Raw genomic sequence first — 21,734 nt, forward strand, 5'->3', positions numbered from 1 at the left:
TTTCACGTGCCAAGCTCCCTGCTTGGACTTTTCCAGTGCCAAGTCTTCATACTTGGACTTTTCCCAAATCAGGTCAACCAGGTCAACTTTGACCTACGGTTGCACCAATAATCTCCCAAACATCTATTCTTGTCCCACATCAAGAATAGAACTCTCTCACGAGTGTCAAACATCAACATGCAACACAACTAGGTCAACCTTGACCTAAGGTTGCACCGATAATTTTCCCAAGTCAAACATCAAAATACAACTCGAGTCACGTCAACTCGAGTCGGGTCAACCAGGTCAACCTTGACCTAAGGTTGCACCAACACCCGGAACCGACCGGGACGCCTGGAACCCTTCCGGGCGCCCGGAATCGACTTTTCAACAGGATCGAGTTTTGACTCGATCCGACCGTTGGGGGATAAAATTTATCCCCCTAGGGCGCCCGGAACCCTTCCAGGCGCCCGGACCAAGACTATAAATATAGCCTTGGTCCAGAAGCTTAGATAGAACTCACTGATTGTAAATCCAGTGCTTGCACACTCTCTTTTAGTCTAAGCTTCTGTTTTCTGCACTTCAACGCTGTACGAGGCTTCTCCGCCCGAAGGAGTTTTATTGAGCTTAATCTTCCTTGGATTAACAACCACATCGGTTGTAACCAAGTAAATCTTTTGTGCCTCGTTTTTCTTTGCTTTTGATTTATTTGCTTAACTTAATTATGCAAGTGTTAGTCTAAAGAGTTCGAGGAGGGTTTGTTTTCTTTTTGTGTTAGCAGGATATCCAACAACCCCCTCCTAGCCGGCCCAACGGTCCTACAAGTGGTATCAGAGCCGAGTACGCCTCAGAAGGACTAACCGCCGTCTAACGCAACAAAAACGATGGCCGGAGCTAGCGACTACCCACCTGCATTCGAGGGGGAGTTTTCCATCTGGAAACAAAACATGGAGGTATACCTTAACTCAGATTCTGATATTTCTTTAATAATGAAATTTGGTTATGAAGAACCAAAGAACACGAACGGAGAAGGACTCGATCTACGCCTCTGGAACGAAAAGCAACGTGAGGAGTCTATGGCAAATGGGCGGGCAAAATATTATCTTCTGAATGTAATACCAAAGGAAGATTTCAAAAAGGTCGCAGATTATGAAAGCGCAAAAGAACTTTGGGAAAAGTTCTTGCAGCTCTACGAAGAACCTTCAGAAGCTGACACCTCAATAGACACCGAGCCACCGACAGAAGAGTCCGAAATCGAGGTAAGTACTACAACAGCCGAAGTACATCCCGAGATCGATGAAGGGGAGAATCTTCGAAGAAAGCAACTCGATAGGGGAGAATCAATTCTGACAAGGTAAGTCGTATGGACTCGAACCTCTGATCAATTGAATGATTCAATCGAAGAATTGCCTGAAAATTTTTGCGAATCATCGAAAGAGTTTTTTATATTAGAAAATCAATTGTCAAACTTATCCTGCAAATTTGAAATATTATCGAAAGAGTTCTTCGAATTTCAAAATATCTTAACAAAAGAAGTTTGCAAGTTGGAAACTTTGCTAAAAAACTTTTGTGAATCACAAAGAAGTTTTTCGAAAGAATTATGCAACTTATAAATATTATCGAAAACTTTTTTTGGTCCTAAAAATTTGGAATTACAAATTATTTTATTGAAAAAGTTTTATGAATTAGAAATTGATTCATCGAAAAATATTTTCGGATTAAGAAACCTATTATTAATAGATTCCTGCAAATTCTTATTGTTAAAAAATTCTGGCAAATTACAAAATATTCTTTCAAACAAATTTTGCACATTGATGAAAGATTTTTTTATATTATTGAGGAATTTTATCAAGTTAGAATTTATGCTATTTGAATATTTTTGTGAAGTTGAAATTCAAAAAATAATAGAAATTAACATGATACAAATTGTTGCATGTTTAATATTTGTGGCTTTAAATTTGAAACAGTGTGATTTAAGAAGTTTTGATAAATTAAAATAGAAATTTAAATCCTGTTGATAAAGAGCATTAGAACAACAATTAAATAAATGCAAAGAAAATTTTTTACGTTATCAATTCTGATAAATTTTCTTGCATAAATATTTGGGCTTAGAATGATTTTTTTTTTTGTGAAAATTACTGCAAAATTTTCAAAGTTCTCGAAATTGCTCTTAATGACTTAGAAATTCCTTTTTGGTTTAGAGATATTTTTTTTCTAAGTCTTTAACCCTTAGATTGTTTTTCTTGAAACCCCATTTTTATTGTGATCAAAGGGGGAGAAGAGAAAGTATAAGTCTAGGGGGAGGTAGATAAAATTGAAATTTTCTATTAAATTCTGTTAATTTAATTTTTTCTATCATGTTGCATGTTATTGCAATAATCTGTTTAATTTCATATCTATTTTTGTCCCTAGCTTAACTTGGGTTGATCACACCAAAAAGGGGGAGATTGTTGGAACCCCAACGTTGTTTTGGTGTGAACAACAAGTTAAGTTAGGTCCTGTGTGTATTTAACCTTGTGTCTAATGTTGGTGCAACCTTAGGTCAAGGTTGACCTGGTTGACCAGACTCGAGTTGACTTGACTCGAGTTATGTTTTGATGTTTGACGAGTTATGACGATGTTTGACGTGAACAGAAAAGTTGTATCTTGATGTTTGACAAGGATACAAGCTTGGGAGATTGTGGGTGCAACTCGTGGTCAAGGTTGACCTGGTTGACCCGAGGTGAGTTGACCTGACTCGGAAAAGTCCAAGCAGGGAGCTTGGCACGGGAGAAAGTCCAGGTATGGAGACTTGGCACGGAGAAGTCCAAGTATGGAAGCTTGGCACATGGGAAGACCGGAGAGGGCTCGTGAGCTCGCTCTCCTGACCGTGGTCGAGAGGGCCTCGGTGGCTGCTCTCCGGACCGGATGTGGAAAGTCCGGTGAGTGAAGCGTGAAAATCCTAGCGAGTGAAGCTAGGTGAAAGTGGAAGTCCGGTGAGTGAAGCCGGGCATTGGAAAGTCCCGTGAGTGAAGCCAAGCGGTTGGAAGTCCTGGTGAGTGAAGATTGGTAAATGAGTGAAGCTAGGTAAAACCCTAGTAAGTGAAGCTAGGTGAAAGTCCCGTGAGTGAAGCCGGAAGGAAAATCCAGATGGATCAAGGGTGATCGGACATCTGGTGTTGGGAAGTCCAAGTAGATCAAGGGAGTGATAGGATACTTGGCACGAAGAGGAAAGCCCAAGTGGGTCAAAGGGATTGACCGAACACTTGGTGGAGAATTCTAGCAGTCAAGGGAGTGACCAGATGCTAGAATGATGAACCAACAGTCAAGGTTGACCGGATGTTGGTGTAGAAGCCTGAGGTTTAGGGTCGGGGAGTTTGGATCGGTCTGGGGCCGATCGATACATCGATAGCCCGATCGGTCACCGCATCGATCAAGAACCATCCAAGAGTTTCATCGAGGTTATCTCGACGGCCCGAGACCGATCGCATAACCATCGTGAGGCGCAGAAGTTCGGGAGAGAAGCCTGATCGGTCTACGGACCGATCAGGACCTGATCGATCGGTGGACCGATCAGAGGTTCCTGATCGGTCCATGGACCGATCGACCGATCAGGGAGGGAATGGATCGGTGCGTGGACCTGCGAAGAGATCGACGGTCCACAGAAGAACTCTAGCCGTTGCGACGCAACGGCTAGATTTCTTCTTTGTTTCTTCATTTTCTTCGCAGGTTATAAAAGGAGGGCTGCTGTTGCGAGCCTCGTTCTACTACTACTTCTTCTTCTTCCTTGGATTGAAGCTTCTGCTTCTGTGCTCTGAGGTTCTGAGCTTTGTTGAGCTTGCTTCCGAAGCTTCGCGTGAGCTTCCAGTCGTCGATCAGCTGCTGCGTTTGGGTTGTGAAGTTGCTGCTTCATCGCCTCAGATCGACAGAGAAGGCAAGCGAGTGTTGCATTCATATTGTTGTTTGTATTTGCTTCTTGCTTTCCTTGTACTCCTTTCTTGTTGTTACAAGTATTGTGGCGAGGTTTCTCCACCCACAAGGAGCATTTATTAGCCGGTTCTCCGGGGACTCATCCACCGACGGATTGATAGGCTTCGTCCACCTTACGGACACGCCGAGGAGTAGGAGTTTATCTCCGAACCTCGTTACATCGGTTTGTTTGAGGTTTGTCTTCTTTCCCTTTCGTTTCTGTGTTTATTTTCCGCTGCGCTAACACGTTTTGTAGAAACGCGACGATTTGGGGTCGGCTATTCACACCCCCCTCTCTAGCCTCCGTACGAAGGATCCTAACATCTAAGTGTGCAGGAGCTTAGGAGCACAGGTACTCGAGCGGAAGACGCAGCTAGCGAGAAGGACGGCACGCGGTGCGTCCGAGGGACGAGGTGCTGCGGAAGAGTACACCGGCGGACGAGAAGGAAGCGCACACGGTGGTTCCGAGGGACGAAAGCCGGAGCGGAAGATTGCTCGGGGAGCAAGAGACGCAGCTAAGGCTCAGACGGAGTGCGATCGAGGGACTAAGATCGGATGAGTACTGGGTGACGAGAAGGAACACGCGCAATTCCGAGGGACGAAGCCGGAGGAAGCACGCTCGAGAAGGCGGAACATGGGTTCGGGTGAGCCCTATTCTAGAAGGCCAAATCACCCAAGCAAATGGAGCCGAAGCAACTCGGACCGAGATGAGCTGGATCGAGACGAGCTGAACCGGAGTCGAAAAGTCAACTTATGTTGACCTTAGGGCTCCGGGCGCCCGGAACCATTCCGGGCGCCCGGAACCGACCGGGCGCCCGGAACCCTTCCGGGATCCGACCGTTGGGGGATAAAATTTATCCCCCCAGGGCGCCCGGAACCCTTCCAGGCGCCCGGACCAAGACTATAAATATAGCCTTGGTCCAGAAGCTTAGATAGAATTTGTTGGTTGCTACTCGGAAAACCTAGAGGTTCCACTGTACAAAATTTTTGTACAAAGGTCTAAACCTTTTCCTAGCTACCATGTGTTCTTTTAAATTAAATTTTGGATCGCCTGCGGAACTTAACACGTTTGATCCAAAACTTAATCTATTCGTTCTTTTAGGTTTTGACTTGGGTGTCCTGCGGAACTTAACACGTTCGACCCAAATCACCTTAAGTTATTAATTCCATTAAATATTAATTTCCATAATTGGTTCCCAGTACTGACGTGGCGAGGCACATGACCTTCTTGGATATGGGAGCAACCACCACCGACTAGACAAAACCTTTTATAGAAAGCTAATATTTAATTTCCTAAAATAACTTTAGGTTAACCAAAAAGAACAATCAAATCACAAGGAAAAAATAAAACAAAAGAACACAACTTCGAAAAACATATTCGAAATACTAGAACGTAAGCCTCTTGTATTTGGTATTATTTCCATAAATAACTAGTATGATGCGGAAATAAAAATTACTAGTTATACCTTGTAGAAAAATCTCTTGATCTTCTATCGTATTCCTCTTCTAACCTCGGACGTTGTGTGGGCAACGATCTACCGAGATGAGAAACCACCAACCACCTTCTTCTCCTCCAAGCAAGGTTCGACCACAAAGGAAGAACTTCACCAAAGAAGAAAACCAAAATACTAACTAAGCTCCAAGAGATGCTAGCTTTCTCTCCTTCTTCTTCTTCTTCTCCAAGTAGTATCCGGCCACCACAAGAACTCCAAGAGGGATGAAGTATTCGGCCACCACAAGAGGAAGAGAGGGAGAGGATGATGGCCGGCCACAACACCAAGGAAAAGAGGGAGAGAAAACAATAGAGGTTGTTCCATGAAGCCACCCTCACCCCTTCTTTTATATTCCTTGGCCTAGGCAAATTAGAAAATTTAATTACAATAAAATTTCCTCAATTTCCTTGTCATGATTTAATTGAGAAAAAATAAAATAAAATTTCCCTAATTACAATCTCATGGCCGGCCACATCATTGGAGAACAAATTGGACAAGTTTTAATCAACAATTAAAACTTCCTAATTTGTTTCTGGAAATTTTAAAAAATAAAATTTCTCTTTAAAAATCTCTACATGGTTAATAAAAAGAAATTTCCATAATTTTAATTTTACAATATGTGAATAATTTTTAAAGAGAAAATAAAATATCTTACCAATCTACAAATAAGGAAAGAGATCAAATATCTTTCTTTAATCTTTTGTAAATTTTACAAGAGAGATAATTTTAATTTAAATTCTCTTTAATAAATTATTTCTTCCACATAATAAAAATTAAAATTAAAAATTCTTTTTAATTTTATTTTGGCCGGCCCTACTAGCTTGGGTTCAAGCTAGGGCCGGCCACCCAATCTTATACCTAGGCCGGCCCTAGCTTGTTTCCCAAGCTAGCTTGGCCGACCCCTATTGGGTGGGTATAGAAGGTGGGTATAGGTGGGTATATAACTCTATAACTAAGAGGCTACGATAGGGACCGAGAGGAGGAATTGGTTTTGGTCTCCCGATAAAATTAAACATCCCGTGTTCGCCCCGAACACACAACTTAATTTTATCAATAATAATTCATTCCACTAGAGAACTATTATTGAACTACCGCACCAATCCCAAATTACATTTTTGGGCTCCTTCTTATTATGAGTGTGTTAGTCTCCCTGTGTTTAAGATATCGAATGTCCACTAATTAAGTGAGTTACTGACAACTCATTTAATTAATATCTTAGTCCAAGAGTAGTACCACTCAACCTTATCGTCATGTCGGACTAAGTCCACCTGCAGGGTTTAACATGACAATCCTTATGAGCTCCTCTTGGGGACATTATCAACCTAGTATCTCTAGGACACAGTTTCCTTCTATAATCAACAACACACACTATAAATGATACCATTTCCCAACTTATCGGGCTTATTGATTCATCGAACTAAACCTCACTCATTGATAAATTAAAGAAATAAATATCAAATATATGCGCTTGTTATTATATCAGGATTAAGAGCACACACTTCCATAATAACCGAGGTCTTTGTTTCTTTATAAAGTCAGTATAAAAGAAACGACCTCAAATGGTCCTACTCAATACACTCTAAGTGTACTAGTGTAATTATACAGTCAAGATAAACTGATACCTAATTACACTACGACCTTCTAATGGTTTGTTCCTTTCCATTTTGGTCGTGAGCTACTGTTTATAATTTATAAGGTACTGATAACATCATCTTCTGCATGTGACACCACATACTATGTTATCTACAGTATAAATTAATTGAACAACTACAACTAAATGTAGACAATTTGACCAAATGTGATTCTTTATTCATAATGAATGTTTACAAAGCTTAGGCTTTCAGTATACACTCCAACAGAACTCACTGATTGTAAATCCAGTGCTTGCACACTCTCTTTTAGTCTAAGCTTCTGTTTTCTGCACTTCAACGCTGTACGAGGCTTCTCCGCCCGAAGGAGTTTTATTGAGCTTAATCTTCCTTGGATTAACAACCACATCGGTTGTAACCAAGTAAATCTTTTGTGCCTCGTTTTTCTTTATGCTTTTGATTTATCTGCTTGACTTAATTATGCAAGTGTTAGTCTAAAGAGTTCGAGGAGGGTTTGTTTTCTTTTTGTGTTAGCAGGATATCCAACAACCCCCTCCTAGCCGGCCCAACGGTCCTACAATTGATACTTAGTTCATGAGTCAATACAACATCTTATTAATTGAACAAAGTGTAACAAAAATTAGAATTCACAATCAACTGCATAGCCTCATCTAACTACCATGTAAGTCCCCGTATAGGGGAAGATGTGTTGGTTCACACATCTTAATTAATGAAGTGTGAAGTGCGAATTTCGTGGATCATGCTGCACCAAAAGCATTTGAGTGAACTATGTCATTCACAAGTAAAAAAACACAAAAACAAACTATTAGTACTAATAATTTATGTGGTTGATCATCTCTTCGATCGCATATATATATATAATGTTTGCACAAATTAACCCAACTTAATTTGAACCACAATTTTCATTTTCTATAAGGAAATTAAACTGATTAATTAATTAATTAATAATTTTTGGGTTAAAGAGGCGACACTAAGAAATTAAAAACCACCCATGAATACCTAATACATACTATATTTTCCAAAAGTACATAAGTTGGATTAAATCTTATCAGAATTTGGTTTAACACTGACAAGATTATCATTTTATATCAATCATGTAGATGGTACACTCCTATCCAATGTGTTGAAGACATCTTCAAACAATTTTCATATATATGAAGACCCTGCCCATCCTAGCTAAAATCTCTAGTCATGAGGGACAACCTTATAATCGTTATTAACAAAGGTACACAAACTAAAATTTTGAATTTTTTGAACCCCCATTTAATTAGTTTAAAAGATTGGATCAATACTAACAATTGGATCAATTTAACTAGTTAGCTTGAGTCATTTCTGTATTGGTTAGCTAGCTAGCAAGTTATATAAAATACCAAGTCATCTGTTGTCTCCTCCATCAATTACTCCATATATTCATATAATATTCCCCATTTATTTTGTGTCCCTACACAATAGAGGAAAAAATTGTAGTATAAACCACTTGTTGGCAGCCAACATAGCCATCGGCCGCTTGCAAGCGCTCGACACAGCTGCCGTTCACTTGCAAGCACTCCGCACAGTCGTCGACCACGTGCTAGCAGCTGGACGATCGCTTGCTAGTAGCTGACCGGCACAGTTGTCGGTTGTTTGCGGCCGGCACAACCATCAGCGGTCGGCACAACCATCAGCGTGCGGCTTGCGCCCGGCAAAGCTGCCAGCCGTGTGATAGCGACTGGCGGAGAGGAGAAAAATGGAGAGGAGAGGAGAGAACTTACCTGAAGATCATCGGAGAGGAGAGATCACACCGAATTGTCGAAAAGGAGAGATCGCGCCGGAATCGCCGAAGAGGAGAGATTGCGCCGGAATCGCAGGAGAGGAGGAAATTAAGCGCACGAGAGGAGAAGGGTCGGAGCCCTAATTTTATTTTCGGGATTACCGACGGAATCTAAATTCCTGATATTTTTGTTTTTATTTCAGGATTACCGACGGAAATTAGATTCCGTCGGTAATTACCGACGGAAATTATATTCCGTCGGTAATCCTGATTTTCCCCGTTAATAAATAGTTCCCATCATTGTATCGACGGAAATTTAATTCTGTCGAAAAATATTACCGACGGAATTTTAATTCCGTCGGTAATATTATAATTTTACCGACAGAATATTAATTCCGTCGGTAATATTTGAGATTACCGACGGAAATTAGATCCCGTCGGAGATTACCGATGGAAATTAGCTTCCGACGGAATATTATTCTGTCGGTATATTCCGTCGGTAAACCTGATTATTTTTGTAGTGACTGCGAACACTCAGACAAGTACATGGAACGTTAGAGACCCAGAATCAGGGAAAAAGTCCCTGGAGCAGGCCCTCCAACGCTCAAGTCAGGTACTTTTTTCCCAGAAGAACAATGTACGAAGGAAGAAGAAAAGTAGACAAGTGTGCGCATGAGCGTACCTGTGCAAGGGAGAGGACATCCTTTTTTATATGACAGTATGTATCTTTTGGAGACTGACTCCTGTCAGAGGATGTCAGATGTCAGGACTTGTCGAGTGGTGGAGGACACGTAGCCTTCTCCTATAGACTGGAGGAAGGTTTTACTGGCATTCTAATCGCTGGAATATTCCCTGACATACAGCAGATATTCTTTGATAGGTGGTTACGATTCCCCGACCTGTTACGATTCCCTGACCAGGGTTTAGCGTCGTCGCTCGACGATTTACGAAGACTATGGTTCAAGGTCACCTCTCGACCCTTGGTGAAGACCAGGGTTTAACGTCGTCGCGCGACGATTGGCGAAGACCAGGGTTTAACATCGTCACTCGACGGTCGGTGAAGACCAGGATTTAATATCGCCGCTCGATGATTTAAGAGTCCAGGGTTTAACGTTGTCGCTTAACGGTTGCTTTGCGTAGACAAGGGTTTAATGTCGCCGCTCGACGATTGACGAAGGCTTGGGTTTAATGTTGTCGCTCGACCATTGATTTGCGTAGACAAGGGTTTAATGTCGCCGATCGACGGTTGACGAAGACTTGGGTTTAAAGTTGCCGCTCGACCGTTGATTTATGTAGACAAGGGTTTAATATCACCGCTCGACAGTTGACGAAGACTTGGGTTTAAGGTCGTCGCTTGACCGTTGATTTATGTAGACAAGAGTTTAAGGTCACCACTCAATGGTTGATGAAGACTTGGGTTTAAGGTCGTCGCTCGACCGTTGATTTGTGTAGACAAAGGTTTAATATCGCCACTTGACGGTTGAGGTAGACATGAGTTTATAGTCACCGCTCAACTTTTAACTTGGCCGATCGGTACAAGAGTCTGGAATACTTGGGATTTTTATTCATTCTCTTTCTGCATCCACAATACATACACTTATACAAATACATCTGAATTTATCCACGCACCTCTCACCTAGCCCTATATGGTTCGAGATGATTCACACTCCAAGGCCGATCGAGTTTTCTTCCTTCCTCGTCCTCCAAGTAGTAGGCTCCCGAGTGGAGCTTCTACACGACCTTGTAAGGTCCCACCCACGAGGCTTCGAGCTTGGTCATGTCGTCGATCGGCTTTACTCTTTTCGACATTAGATCATCGACCTAGAAGTACCTCGGGATCACCCTCCGGTTGTAATTTTGTTTCATTCGCTGCATGTATACCGTGAGCCGGATGGCGACCTTATCCTGAGCTTCATCCACCAAATCGAGTTCTATGAATCTCCGCTCGACGTTCCCTTAGTCGTAGAGTTACACCCGATCGGATTCTATTTCGACTTCCATGGGGACCACTGCCTCGCTACCGTACACCAGCTAGAATAGTGAGACGTCGGTCGCCTCCTTTGGTGTCATGCGAAGAGCCCACAGGACACTGAGGAGTTCAGTGACCCAGCTATCTCCTGCATAATCGAGCCGAGCCCATAAACCTCTGAGGATCTCCCAGTTGGTGATTTCCGCCTGGCCGTTGCTCTGGGGGTAGGCTACTGAGGTGAAGGCTTGCTGAATGTCATAACTTTCACACTACTCCCTGAGCCTCCATCCGACGAATTGTCTCCTGTTGTCCGAGACGAGCCGACGAGGGATGTCGAACCAACATAAGATGTTCTGCCAGATAAACTTGATGACCATCTGTTCGGTTATCTTTGCCAACGGCTCGACCTCCACCCATTTTGAAAAATAATCCACCATGACAAGTAGGAATCTTCGCTGACTGATCGCCATTGGAAATGATCCAACGATGTCCATGACCCATTCGTCGAATGGGCAAGACACCGTGGATGTTTTCATCTCCTCGGTCAGTCGATGCGGGATGTTGTTATATTTTTGGCATGATAGACAGGTGAACTGTCCGATTGGCATCATCTTAAAGCGTAGGCTAGAAATATCCAGCAAGGAGGATCTTTCGGGTCAGTGATCGGTCGCGCTGATGACTTTCACAGGAGCCTTGATAAACTTCCTAAAGGATGTATTCCGTGTCCTCAGGTCCAACACACTTAAGCAAGGGCCTGGGGAAGGCTCTTTTATACGGCTGATCCCCGATCAGGGTGAACCGTCCGACCCTCTTTTTTAGTAAGCGAGCTGCCTCCTGATCGGCAAGTATTATGCCTAATCGGAGAAACTCTATCAGTGTTGTCCTCCCGTTGCTCGGGAAAATTATTCCTTCCATCCTGTCAATGTGCGCCACCAATGAGACTTGCTCGATCGGCTACTGTATCATGATTGGCGACAATGAACTAACTAACTTAGCCAATTCATATATGGCCTGATTTTTCGACCGGGGAATCTTTTGAATCACCGCCTCTTGAAAAGAAACTTTCAATTTCTCAAAAGCTTCTACATATAGCCTAAGTTAGGAGCTTCTTATCTTGAACGTCCCTACTAGCTACTGGGTGGACAATTGAGAGTCCGAGTGGATGAGGACTTTTGTGGCTCCGACATGCCGAGCTGCCTGTAAGTAGGCTATCAAGGCTTCCTATTTTTCGCCTGATAATTCAGTCGAACAGACAGCTGCATCCTGTCCTCCCGCGGCGATATCAAAAGAATGTCGATATCATCGACATATACCTCCATATTGTGGCCAATCTACCGTCGGAACACCTTGTTCATAATCCCCTGGTAGGTGGCGTCGACGTTCTTCAATCCGAACGACATGATGTTGTAGCAATAGGTTCCGTCAGCCATTATGAATCTGACCTTATCTCGATCTTCTCGGGTGAGCGACACTTGATGGTATCTTTGGTACGCGTCGAGCATGCAGATCAGCTCGCAATCCATCGTAGAGTCCACCATCCGATCTATCCTGGGCAGTGGATAGAAATCCTTCGGGTACGCCTTATTCAAATTGCCGAAGTCGATGGAGACCCGCCACTTATTGCTTGGCTTAGAGACCAGCATGATATTTGCGATCCAACTAAGGAATAGAACTTCCTGGATGTGATCGGCCTCTAACATTTTTTTTTATCTCCGCACGGATGATCTGATTTTGCTCGGCCCTGTCATCCCTCTTCTTCTGCTTCACAGGTCGATTGTCCAATCGGATATGAAGCTCATGTTGGGTCACGCTCGGTGAGATGCCCGAGATCTCGTGCATCGATCAGGCGAACACATCGTGGTTTCGCCTAAGCCAAGCGACCAACTTTGCCTTCTTCTCTCTTTCTAGGTCAGCGACGATAAACATAGTTACGTTCGACCGACTGGGGTGGATTTGTACCTCCTCCTTGTCTTCATAGACCAACGAAGGAGGTTCCTCTCTGATAGCATTCACCTCCAGGCGTGGGTTCTTCTGAGCGGCCCTTGCTTCAGACTTGACAATCTCGACTTAGCATCATCAAGCGGCCAACTGGTCACCATTGACTTTGCCCACCTCTTTGTCCATCGGAAAATTAATCTTCTGGCAGAAGGTGGATACCACCGCTCAGAACTCGTTGAGGGTCGGTCGGCCAAGTATGATGTTGTAGGTGGATGGTGCGTCCACCACAATAAAGTTCGTCTTCCTTGTCCTCTTCAGTGGCTCTTCTCCGAGCAAAATGGTCAACCGTATCTGGCCGATCGGCAACACTTCGTTGCTCGTGAAGCCATAGAGTGGGGTTGTCTTTAGTTGTAACTCGCTCTTGTCGATTTGCAGCTAGTCTAACGCCTTCTTGAATATAATATTCACCGAGAAATCTATATTAACAAAGGTTCGTTGAATAGTATAGTTAGCGATTACTGTTCGGATGATCAGGACGTCATCGTGAGGGATCTCCACTCCCTCTAAGTCTCTGGGGCCGAATCTTATCTAAGGTCCTTCGGTCTTCTCCTTGTTGCATCCAACAACATGAATCTCCAATCGTCGAACATGTGATTTCTTTACTCGGTTGGAATCACCACCGATCCGCCCATCGACGATCATTTCAATTTTTCCCCGAGTGGCCTTGCTCCTGTTCTCCTCCTCTCGAGCTAAGGATTTGTTCTACTTGGTAGGAACTCGGGTGGGGCTTGTGTCGTTCCTCCAATGAGGCTGACGATGGCGGCGCTCGGACACCCCTCTCTTCCTCCCTTCGGCTAGTCGATGGCGTCTGTGATGTCGATCAGGTGATGGTGACCTACAATGATATCCTCGTGGAGTTGGTCGGCTTGTGATCGGAGTCAGATCATAGCAGTCACGCATGTTGTACGTCGTCGACTGATGGAAGAAGCAGAATAATGGAGTCCATGCCTTGCCTTTTGTAGCTTATGGGCGACTGGCTACTACATCTGCATGCCATGCATCCTAGGCTCTTGGTGTTGCTGGGCTCCTCCCAATCGGGGCCCCTTTGGGGCTGATGGCTGTGCGATGAACTCCGCTCGGGTGTTGCTATGGGCTTGTCGGGTGTCTCCTTTCTTCTGGTTGTTTCGGCTTCCTCCACATTAATATATTTCGTGGCTCTCCTAAGCATATGGTTGAAGTCCTTCGGCAGATTCAAGGTGAGCGACAGGAAGAACTCCCCCTCAGTGAAGCGCTGTGCGAAGGTGTGCACAAATACTTTTGCAGAGATAGAGGGAATATCCATGACCACCTAGTTGAAGCGCTAGATATGGGCCCTCATTGCCTCCCTGGGCCCTTGCTTCAAGGAGAATAGATTGATGCTTGTCTTCTGGTGGTGGCAACTACTGGCGAAATGGTATAGGAACACTACTCGGAAGTCCTTGAACTGTGAATGGATCTGTTCGACAATCTTTTGAACCAACATTGTGCTGATCCAGAGAGAGTGGTGAGGAAGATCTGACACTTCATCCCGTCGGTGTACTGATGAAGTGTGGCCGCGTTGTCGAAATTTTCCAAGTGGTCATCCGAATCGGTGCTTCCATTGTATTTCTCGATCATCAGCGGGGTATATTGCCTGGGCTGAAGGTCGTCTAGAATCCCCTGTAAGAATTGTTGATTGATCCGCTTGGGTGAATCATCGTCCCTTGGTGTCTTCCCTTTTCGTGTGTCTCGAACAGGTGCATCGTCCGAGGAAGATCCCTGATCCTTGTCCGCTCAGCCCCTTTCCTTTGATGGAGTCTGGAACATCGCTCGATAAAAAGGGATCGGTGCATTGGGCGCCTCCCCATATGTAAAATACGGTAATAAAATAATAATTAAATAACAAGGTTATTTGACAAATAATTTTATTAGAATTTTTAAAAATTTTTCTGAAATTAATCAGAGCTCGTACGGCGTATTTAATGGGGATGCATTACTGGGCTTGAGAAAAACTTGTTTGGAATACCTATTTATTAGGGAGTTGATTATTTTAATTAACATAAGGTTTATATTAATTACCATAAGTTTTATTACCGAGCCCTAATCCTTCCTTCTTCCTCCCGATTCTTTTCTTTCCCCCTCACCTCACCGTCGCACATCTCCTCTCCCGAGCCCTCTCTCTCACGAATTCCCCTCTTCCGATCTCGTCGCGCCTCTCGATCGTTGGTCGTCGCCGGTCGATCTCCAAACTTCTGTGCACCCTCGACTTCTCTCTGATCGTGAGCAAGAAGTTGTCCCGATCTCCTAGCCGTCCTCTCTGATTCCCCGTGCCCTAGCTTCACCGCTGCTCTTCGCTGGAGTCACTCTAATCGAAGCCGCATCGACGTTGCTGCCCTCAAAGCCGATCTTATGCCGTTCGCGCTGTGCCCTAGCTCCGATGCATCGCCAACGTTGTCGCGCCATATCACAGTTGCTGTTGCCCTTCGATTGTGCTGAGCACCCGAGCCAGTAACAACCCTTACCAACTCCACTGTCCTACTCGTGTCGCCATCACCATGTGTCGACCACCGGTGTTGCCTTTTGACCACACAAGCAGCCAACGTTGAGTGTGTTCAAGCTAGATATCATCGAGAGCAGATTAGCTTTGTGCTCTTATGCTATTGAGCTGTCAGTTGTAGATTCGTTCATCAGGGCAGCCCAGATCCTTCATCGAGCAGTTACAAAGCTAGATTGTGGTAAGTTTGGGAAGGTGATCGATTAAGGTGAGTTTTGTTTCTATTTTCCAGGATTTTTTGTAGACCTAATTGCTCTATGAATAGGATCTGGATTGATAATTGAAGTGGATGATTTACTGTTGGTGTTGGTATCAACATAGCAATGTTTTGTTGAGGTTTAGGCATTTGATCATTTCCTGCATTATCAGGGTGAGTTTTCATCAGTGGTTGTCTTTTGGATTCCCTATTGTTGATCGGTTCTATTAGGATTGCTAACGAATTGTTAAATCATGTTCGGCTTGGATCACATAGGGATATGTGGAAGGGATTGTTGAAAATGAATTGATGGCAGATGAGGTGTGTTAACAAGAAATGTTGATTTTCATATGGTGGGATGAGAGTGGGATTGAAGTGAAGGAATTGTGGGTTTAATTAAACCTAATTAGATTAAGGATTTAGGTTAATTATTGCGATTAGGGTTTTATCTATGGGTTTGGATCTTTGGGTTCAGCTAATTGTCGCTTATGTAGTTAGCTAAACTGTATATTATATGGTTATGCAGGACGTTGATTTGAGACGAGCGCCTTGACGCGGGTATTGTTTACTCGATCTACATTTAAGGCGGGTACTTCTTATTTTATTTTTTTAGTATTTTGACCTTGGTTCATGGACTATTTTGGATAAGAAACTATTTTTACCTTGAATCCACTCTTATTTTCCTACGTTTGATACTTCCACATGATCTTTGAGAAACTGGTTTCCATATCTATACAGTCTCTTATTGTTGTCCATGATAAGTAGCAGATATTAGATATCATGTTTGTATGCTTTAACTATTGTTTGTTTATGTATCGTATTGAGCATGTTGACTTCATGTAGTATATCTAATTTCTACTTATATTTGTATGATGATTCTTACATTTGACGCATCATATCATGGCATGCATGTCAACGACCAATTATCCCTTGTGGTCGAGAGAGTCGTTGACCAGGTCCACATCCTCGGCCACTCGAGAGAGTGGTAGCTGGAGTTGATGCCGCTTGTCCTGTCGTGTCGTACTCGGCCACTCATGGATAGTGATAGCTGGAGTTACGAGCAGCAGGGACCCCCGTCGTATTTGTAGCTAGTTAGCTACTATGCAACTATCCCCTCGGCCACTCGTGAGAGTGGTAGCTGGAGTGGTGTACAGTCTATCACTGACTCGGCCTCTCGACCATACAGGGGTAATGGTGCAGAGAGATGGGCGGGAGTGACCATCCGTGCATACGCTGTTATTTATTATACTTGCTTTGGCTGCTGCTGTTTATATATATGTTGTTATTGCTTACTTACTGCTGTTGCTCACTTATGCTCTTATGCTTGGTTAGGTTGAGATGTACCCTCGTTGTAGGTGTTTAGTCCTTGGTTTACTTATTGGGAGTCTGTATATACCTTACATATTTCCTCTGTAGTTATGAGCACTACTGTAGCAAATTAGTACTACTTGTGACCTTCTATTACCTAGCTTAGGATATGGATTCAGGTACGAGAATATATTATAGTTTTATTTTAGTATCTGCTATATTCCTTTATGAGGTTGTACACTGTTGACACTCTCTACTTGGATATTATGTTCATGCACTATATTTCCTTACCCACTGAGTCTCTGTACTCACCACCTCGCAAACTAGTTTTTTTTCGCCAGATAGCAGTAGATAATTCATGGATGCTTGGAGAGATGTCGGCTGCCAGTCCTGAGTCCTGCGTTATATCAGTTTTATTTCTGTTTTACTTGTGTTTTTAATATACAACGATTTTGGTATTGTATGAATTGGTCTGTGTTTAGAGTTTGATTCGTGGTGTTTTGCTTTTGTGCTCTTGTGGTTGTGTAAGCCTAATTGGCTAGTAGACTTTAGTTGTGGATTGGGGGTTTTCTCTTTGTTTTTTCGCTGTGTTTTTGATACACCCGTGTGGGCTAAATATTAACTGCGTAGTTGTTTTATTCATTTATGTCCAGCCGGGTAGGCTGCGTATATTAACTACGTGATTATGTTGTTTCTATTTTTGTTCCAGTCGAGTAGACTGATGGTTATATTATGTTGTTTGTATATGTATATTGGTCCTAATTGTCACCGGTAGAAGGGAGATGATGTCGGTTTTTTATCTGGCAAGGACTCCTCTAGGGCGTGACACCATATGTGCCGGTCGGCTTCTTGTTTAGTCTCCAAGCGGATGCACGCTCCGTTCGGTCTCCATATTCAGCTTGATGCCCTGCTGCTGATGTTGCGGGCTCCTGCGCTTGACGCTCGACCAACGCTTGTTGTTGTTGTTGCTCCATTATCCTTGCCACTCGGGCTTGTATAAGCATATTGAGCTCCTCCTTTGTCAACGTCGCTGTGGTGAGTCGTCCAGCATCTTTCATCTTCTCGTTTCAAATGTAGGTTACATTCCCATAGATGTCGCCAAAATGATCCTGTCCGAAAATAGGGAGGTGGAAAGCTGAGGATGTGGCTGCTATGCTGACTAGTTGTAGACCGTGTTCGCTTTGCAACATAAGTAACGTCAGTGCCGAGCCAGGGAAGGGGTCCCCAACGTTGGCCCTCCGACACTCAAGTCAATCACCGGAAATATAGAGGAAAGTGGAGCAACAGTAACGCAAGCGCAAAATAGTAATTACGCGTACCTCTGCCAGTGATGGACCCCTCTTTATATAGAGCCCTGGTGGGCGACGTGCACGCTCCTCAAGGTGTGGACACGTTCTCCAATATGTCCTTGGAAGGGATCTGTCAGGATAGTACCTCTGACACCATATCTTAACAAGACATACATATCCCTGACAAAACAGTAGAAGCTTCCGTCGTACGATCCGTCTATCGACCATATCTCGTGTCAGTGGCACTATTTCCTAGAAGGATATCGAGAGATACGACAATGGTCTCGCTGCTTGGCCGAGCGGCTCAGACTCCTCCACTCTGTTGATGGCCAGGTTCCGTTGCTTGGCCGATTGGGGTAGCCGCTCGGCCGGGACTCCTCCGCTGTGTCGGTATCAACTGTTCTTCCTTACCGTGACTGAGTATAGTAGCGTGTCCTCCCGTTCGAATAAGCTTTCCGGTCCCCTTAGCGTCTTGCTGCGATATATACTGAGTGTCTAGTTGTCTTACCATATTATCCGAGTTACATAATTAGCCCATCCAAACACTTATCACCAGACTGACCTTTTGTAATTACTCCGATCAGTCATTGTAGTCATGCTCTAGTTGGGTAGATGAGCCTTTTGATATTTTGATATTGATCATCTTAACTTTGATCTATATATATCTGTGTCAGATGAGCCCCTTCTATTACCGTATCAGGGGTACATGTGGCTGATGAAGAATCTGCATGCTTGCTCAAAAACAGAGGAAGAGTATTAAAATTGATCATGCAATTTGCGGGAATGTGGACAATCATTTAATTTCTATAAGCTTCTAACAGATCGATGGTGTATATCTTTATAGTGGATGGCGTTTGGAAGAACTTGATCTAAAATTGATTTCATCAACTTTAATTACAGTCTAAGTAACTACCTGCATAATAAATATCATGACATAGATAGCGTTGTCCATCATTGTCATGGATGTAACATTTGTTAGAAGTTAGATGTCAATTCTTGACGTCTATGCAGGCGGAGTCTTGCGCCTTATTCAAAGTAGATTATTCTTCTTCTGTGAATAATTCTATGCAAGGGATTCATACCTTGTCTCTATGCTCCAATCTTCTTCTTGTTTGTTGGCATTTATGTGAACGGCTAAAACTAGTTCCGAAGCCAGAGTCTTGAACTTATTCCATCGGATGCAAATTGTTTGCAAGATGTTGCTAGTCGGCCAGTTCAATTCAATCTTTACCTCCCAAATTGGATCTCCTTTTACTTACCCAGCTAGAGCTTTCTTTAATTTGTTTCATTATAGACAAAGTATATATAGGCACAGAATTAATTTCGCCGCCATATCTGACCACAGATTCTTCCTAGCTAAATACTTCCATATATTATATATGACTAGATTTACATGATCATTGGTATCTCTCTCTAAACCCTCATTCCATCAATTTTTTCTATAGCTATCATTAATTACATTGTTTGATATTGTTATCTCTCAATACATGTATTAAATACTAAATTAGTTGGATGGACTTGACTTGTTCAATAACACATACGAGTTTTTCTTATTTACCGACATCCACGTTGTATCTAGCAGCTACAATATAAATTTATCTGTTCACGGGATTATGATATAACGGTAAGATTATTTAAATTATTATTCAAACACCCACGATTTGAATCCTAAGAATTTTTCTTTCAAATAAGGTCCAACTAAAGGATACTGAACTTCTGACCTACCCGCTGCGAGCGCTTTTCGATTTACCTTGATGGTGATGAGAAATTTTTATGGGACTAGATCGATTACCCAGACTCAACAATAGTCAACTTAATTAATCATTTTTTACAATATAAATTTTTCTTGTTCATACAATTAAGTAATGCATTTAGGGTTTAATTAGGGTATATGGAATGAATGCGAAAGATCGGCCGACGCCAACAAGTGACGACTTAGAATGACGTCATATTCAACAGCCTAATCTTATTCTCTAACCACGTGCTCATGTACCCCCAACTCCGGCTATAAGTATCAAAGCGACGCTCTCCTCCGGACCTTCACTAAAAATAATTAAAGCTAGCAGAGGTGGCCGATCGATCGACCATGCAGTTCAGCAAACCACAAGCAGCACATGCCGCCGAGCCGCCATCGGCGGCGCCGGAGGATTCATGGCCGTGCGGGCATGGCGTGGCGATCCGAGACATCAACCGAGCCCATGAACTGATGACCCAGCTGCATGCTGTGTTGCTTCAGTTCCCCGCCGGCTCCACCTGGTCGCGATTGGGCGGCAACATCATCAAGGACATACTGAAGCTCACCACGTCGGCCCTCGCAGCCCTTCAATCCAGCGAGCGGCTCGCCGGCGAGAAGAGGAAGGCTGTTGCTGCCTCTACTACTACTTGGGGCACAAAAGATCATGAGCCCGATGGAAGAAAGATCAAAAGGCAATTTAATTAATTAATTGGTTTATAAATTTGATTGATTATTTTATATATTTGGAATTGACCCAACGACTAATTAGTCAAGAGCAGGAAGGAGGAAGATAAATGGGCAGTAGTGACGACGGTGCCCTACGAGGATGGTCACCAGTGGCGCAAGTACGGACAGAAGTCTATCAACAATGCTGAGCATCCAAGGTAATTAATTAATTAACACTGTTAATTAACAATGACGGATTCAGAAATTCAAATATAGAGGAATGATTTTTATATTGAATAAGGGGTGATATCCACTATTTCCATAGATAGAACCGCTAGATCCGCTCCTGCTAGTATTCAATTATAGAATTAGACACTCACTAATTAATCACTAGATCTGTTTAATTAATTAATTAACCATCCATGCAGGAGCTATTTCAGATGCACATACAAAGAGGAGCAAGGCTGCGAGGCCAAGAAGACGGTGCAGCAAGAAGACGGCCATGTAGATCCACCAAAGCTTACCGTGGAATACACCGCTCGTCATACCTGCAAATTATACGAGTCCACAGCAGGTCTCCCTTTTCAAAAGCCGTCTCGGCCGCCTCCGACCTCTGATCGCCCGATCACGTCATCTTCTCCATCGCTTGTAGCTGCTAGTACCGGTACTAAAGTCGACGATCGGAGCCCTGAGAAGGGCTCCTTCAATGGGGATCTTAATCTGCATGAAATGCTTGACGATTGGGATTGGGAGTTGGATGATTTGCTGGGCCGGACAAGTGGTACTCTGGAGCTGGACATGTTGTTTGGAGATGATTGCCATGAATGGTATTAATTAAGTGCAGTGAGAAGATGGGGCATCCGGCGTGTTTGGAGATCAGGCATGGGTGGGAGCGAGAAGATTGGAGGAGATGGGGGATTCGCGTGCTAGTACCGGTACTGTCTATGTCCAATTCCTGTAATTCACTTTACAATTTCGCAAGTATGGTAAATTAATTTTGGTCCTTAAATTAGGGACCCTAATTTAATTCCGATCTTGCACATACTTCAGCATTAAATAGACATTTAACTATAAATACAATTAACAAAAAAAATACAAAATTAAATTATAAATTAGACCTCAACTTTAAAACATAAATATAATGATTTCTAAATTCACGATAGTAATTAATTTTGGACCATAATTTAAATAATCATTTGCAATATTTATTGAGGTCACCAGCACCACACCACATTAGTGAGCTAAGTAGGAAATTAAACCTCTTATATATGTCTAGCATCC

The 21,734-nt window shown here is 43.2% G+C and overlaps 1 protein-coding gene across 1 annotated transcript; it reads left to right on the forward strand.

The window, feature by feature from the left end:
- Positions 1-20,138: 20,138 nt before the first annotated feature.
- On the forward strand, positions 20,139-21,390 carry LOC121969096 (WRKY transcription factor 55-like). The gene is made up of 3 exons (XM_042519021.1): positions 20,139-20,439; positions 20,557-20,671; positions 20,882-21,390. Exons 1-3 carry the CDS (start codon positions 20,139-20,141, stop codon positions 21,285-21,287), a joined length of 822 nt encoding a protein of 273 aa, XP_042374955.1. The 3' UTR covers positions 21,288-21,390.
- The last annotated feature ends 344 nt before the right edge of the window (positions 21,391-21,734 follow it).

Source organism: Zingiber officinale, chromosome 4A (genome assembly GCF_018446385.1).
Source record: "Zingiber officinale cultivar Zhangliang chromosome 4A, Zo_v1.1, whole genome shotgun sequence".
NCBI lineage: Eukaryota > Viridiplantae > Streptophyta > Magnoliopsida > Zingiberales > Zingiberaceae > Zingiber > Zingiber officinale.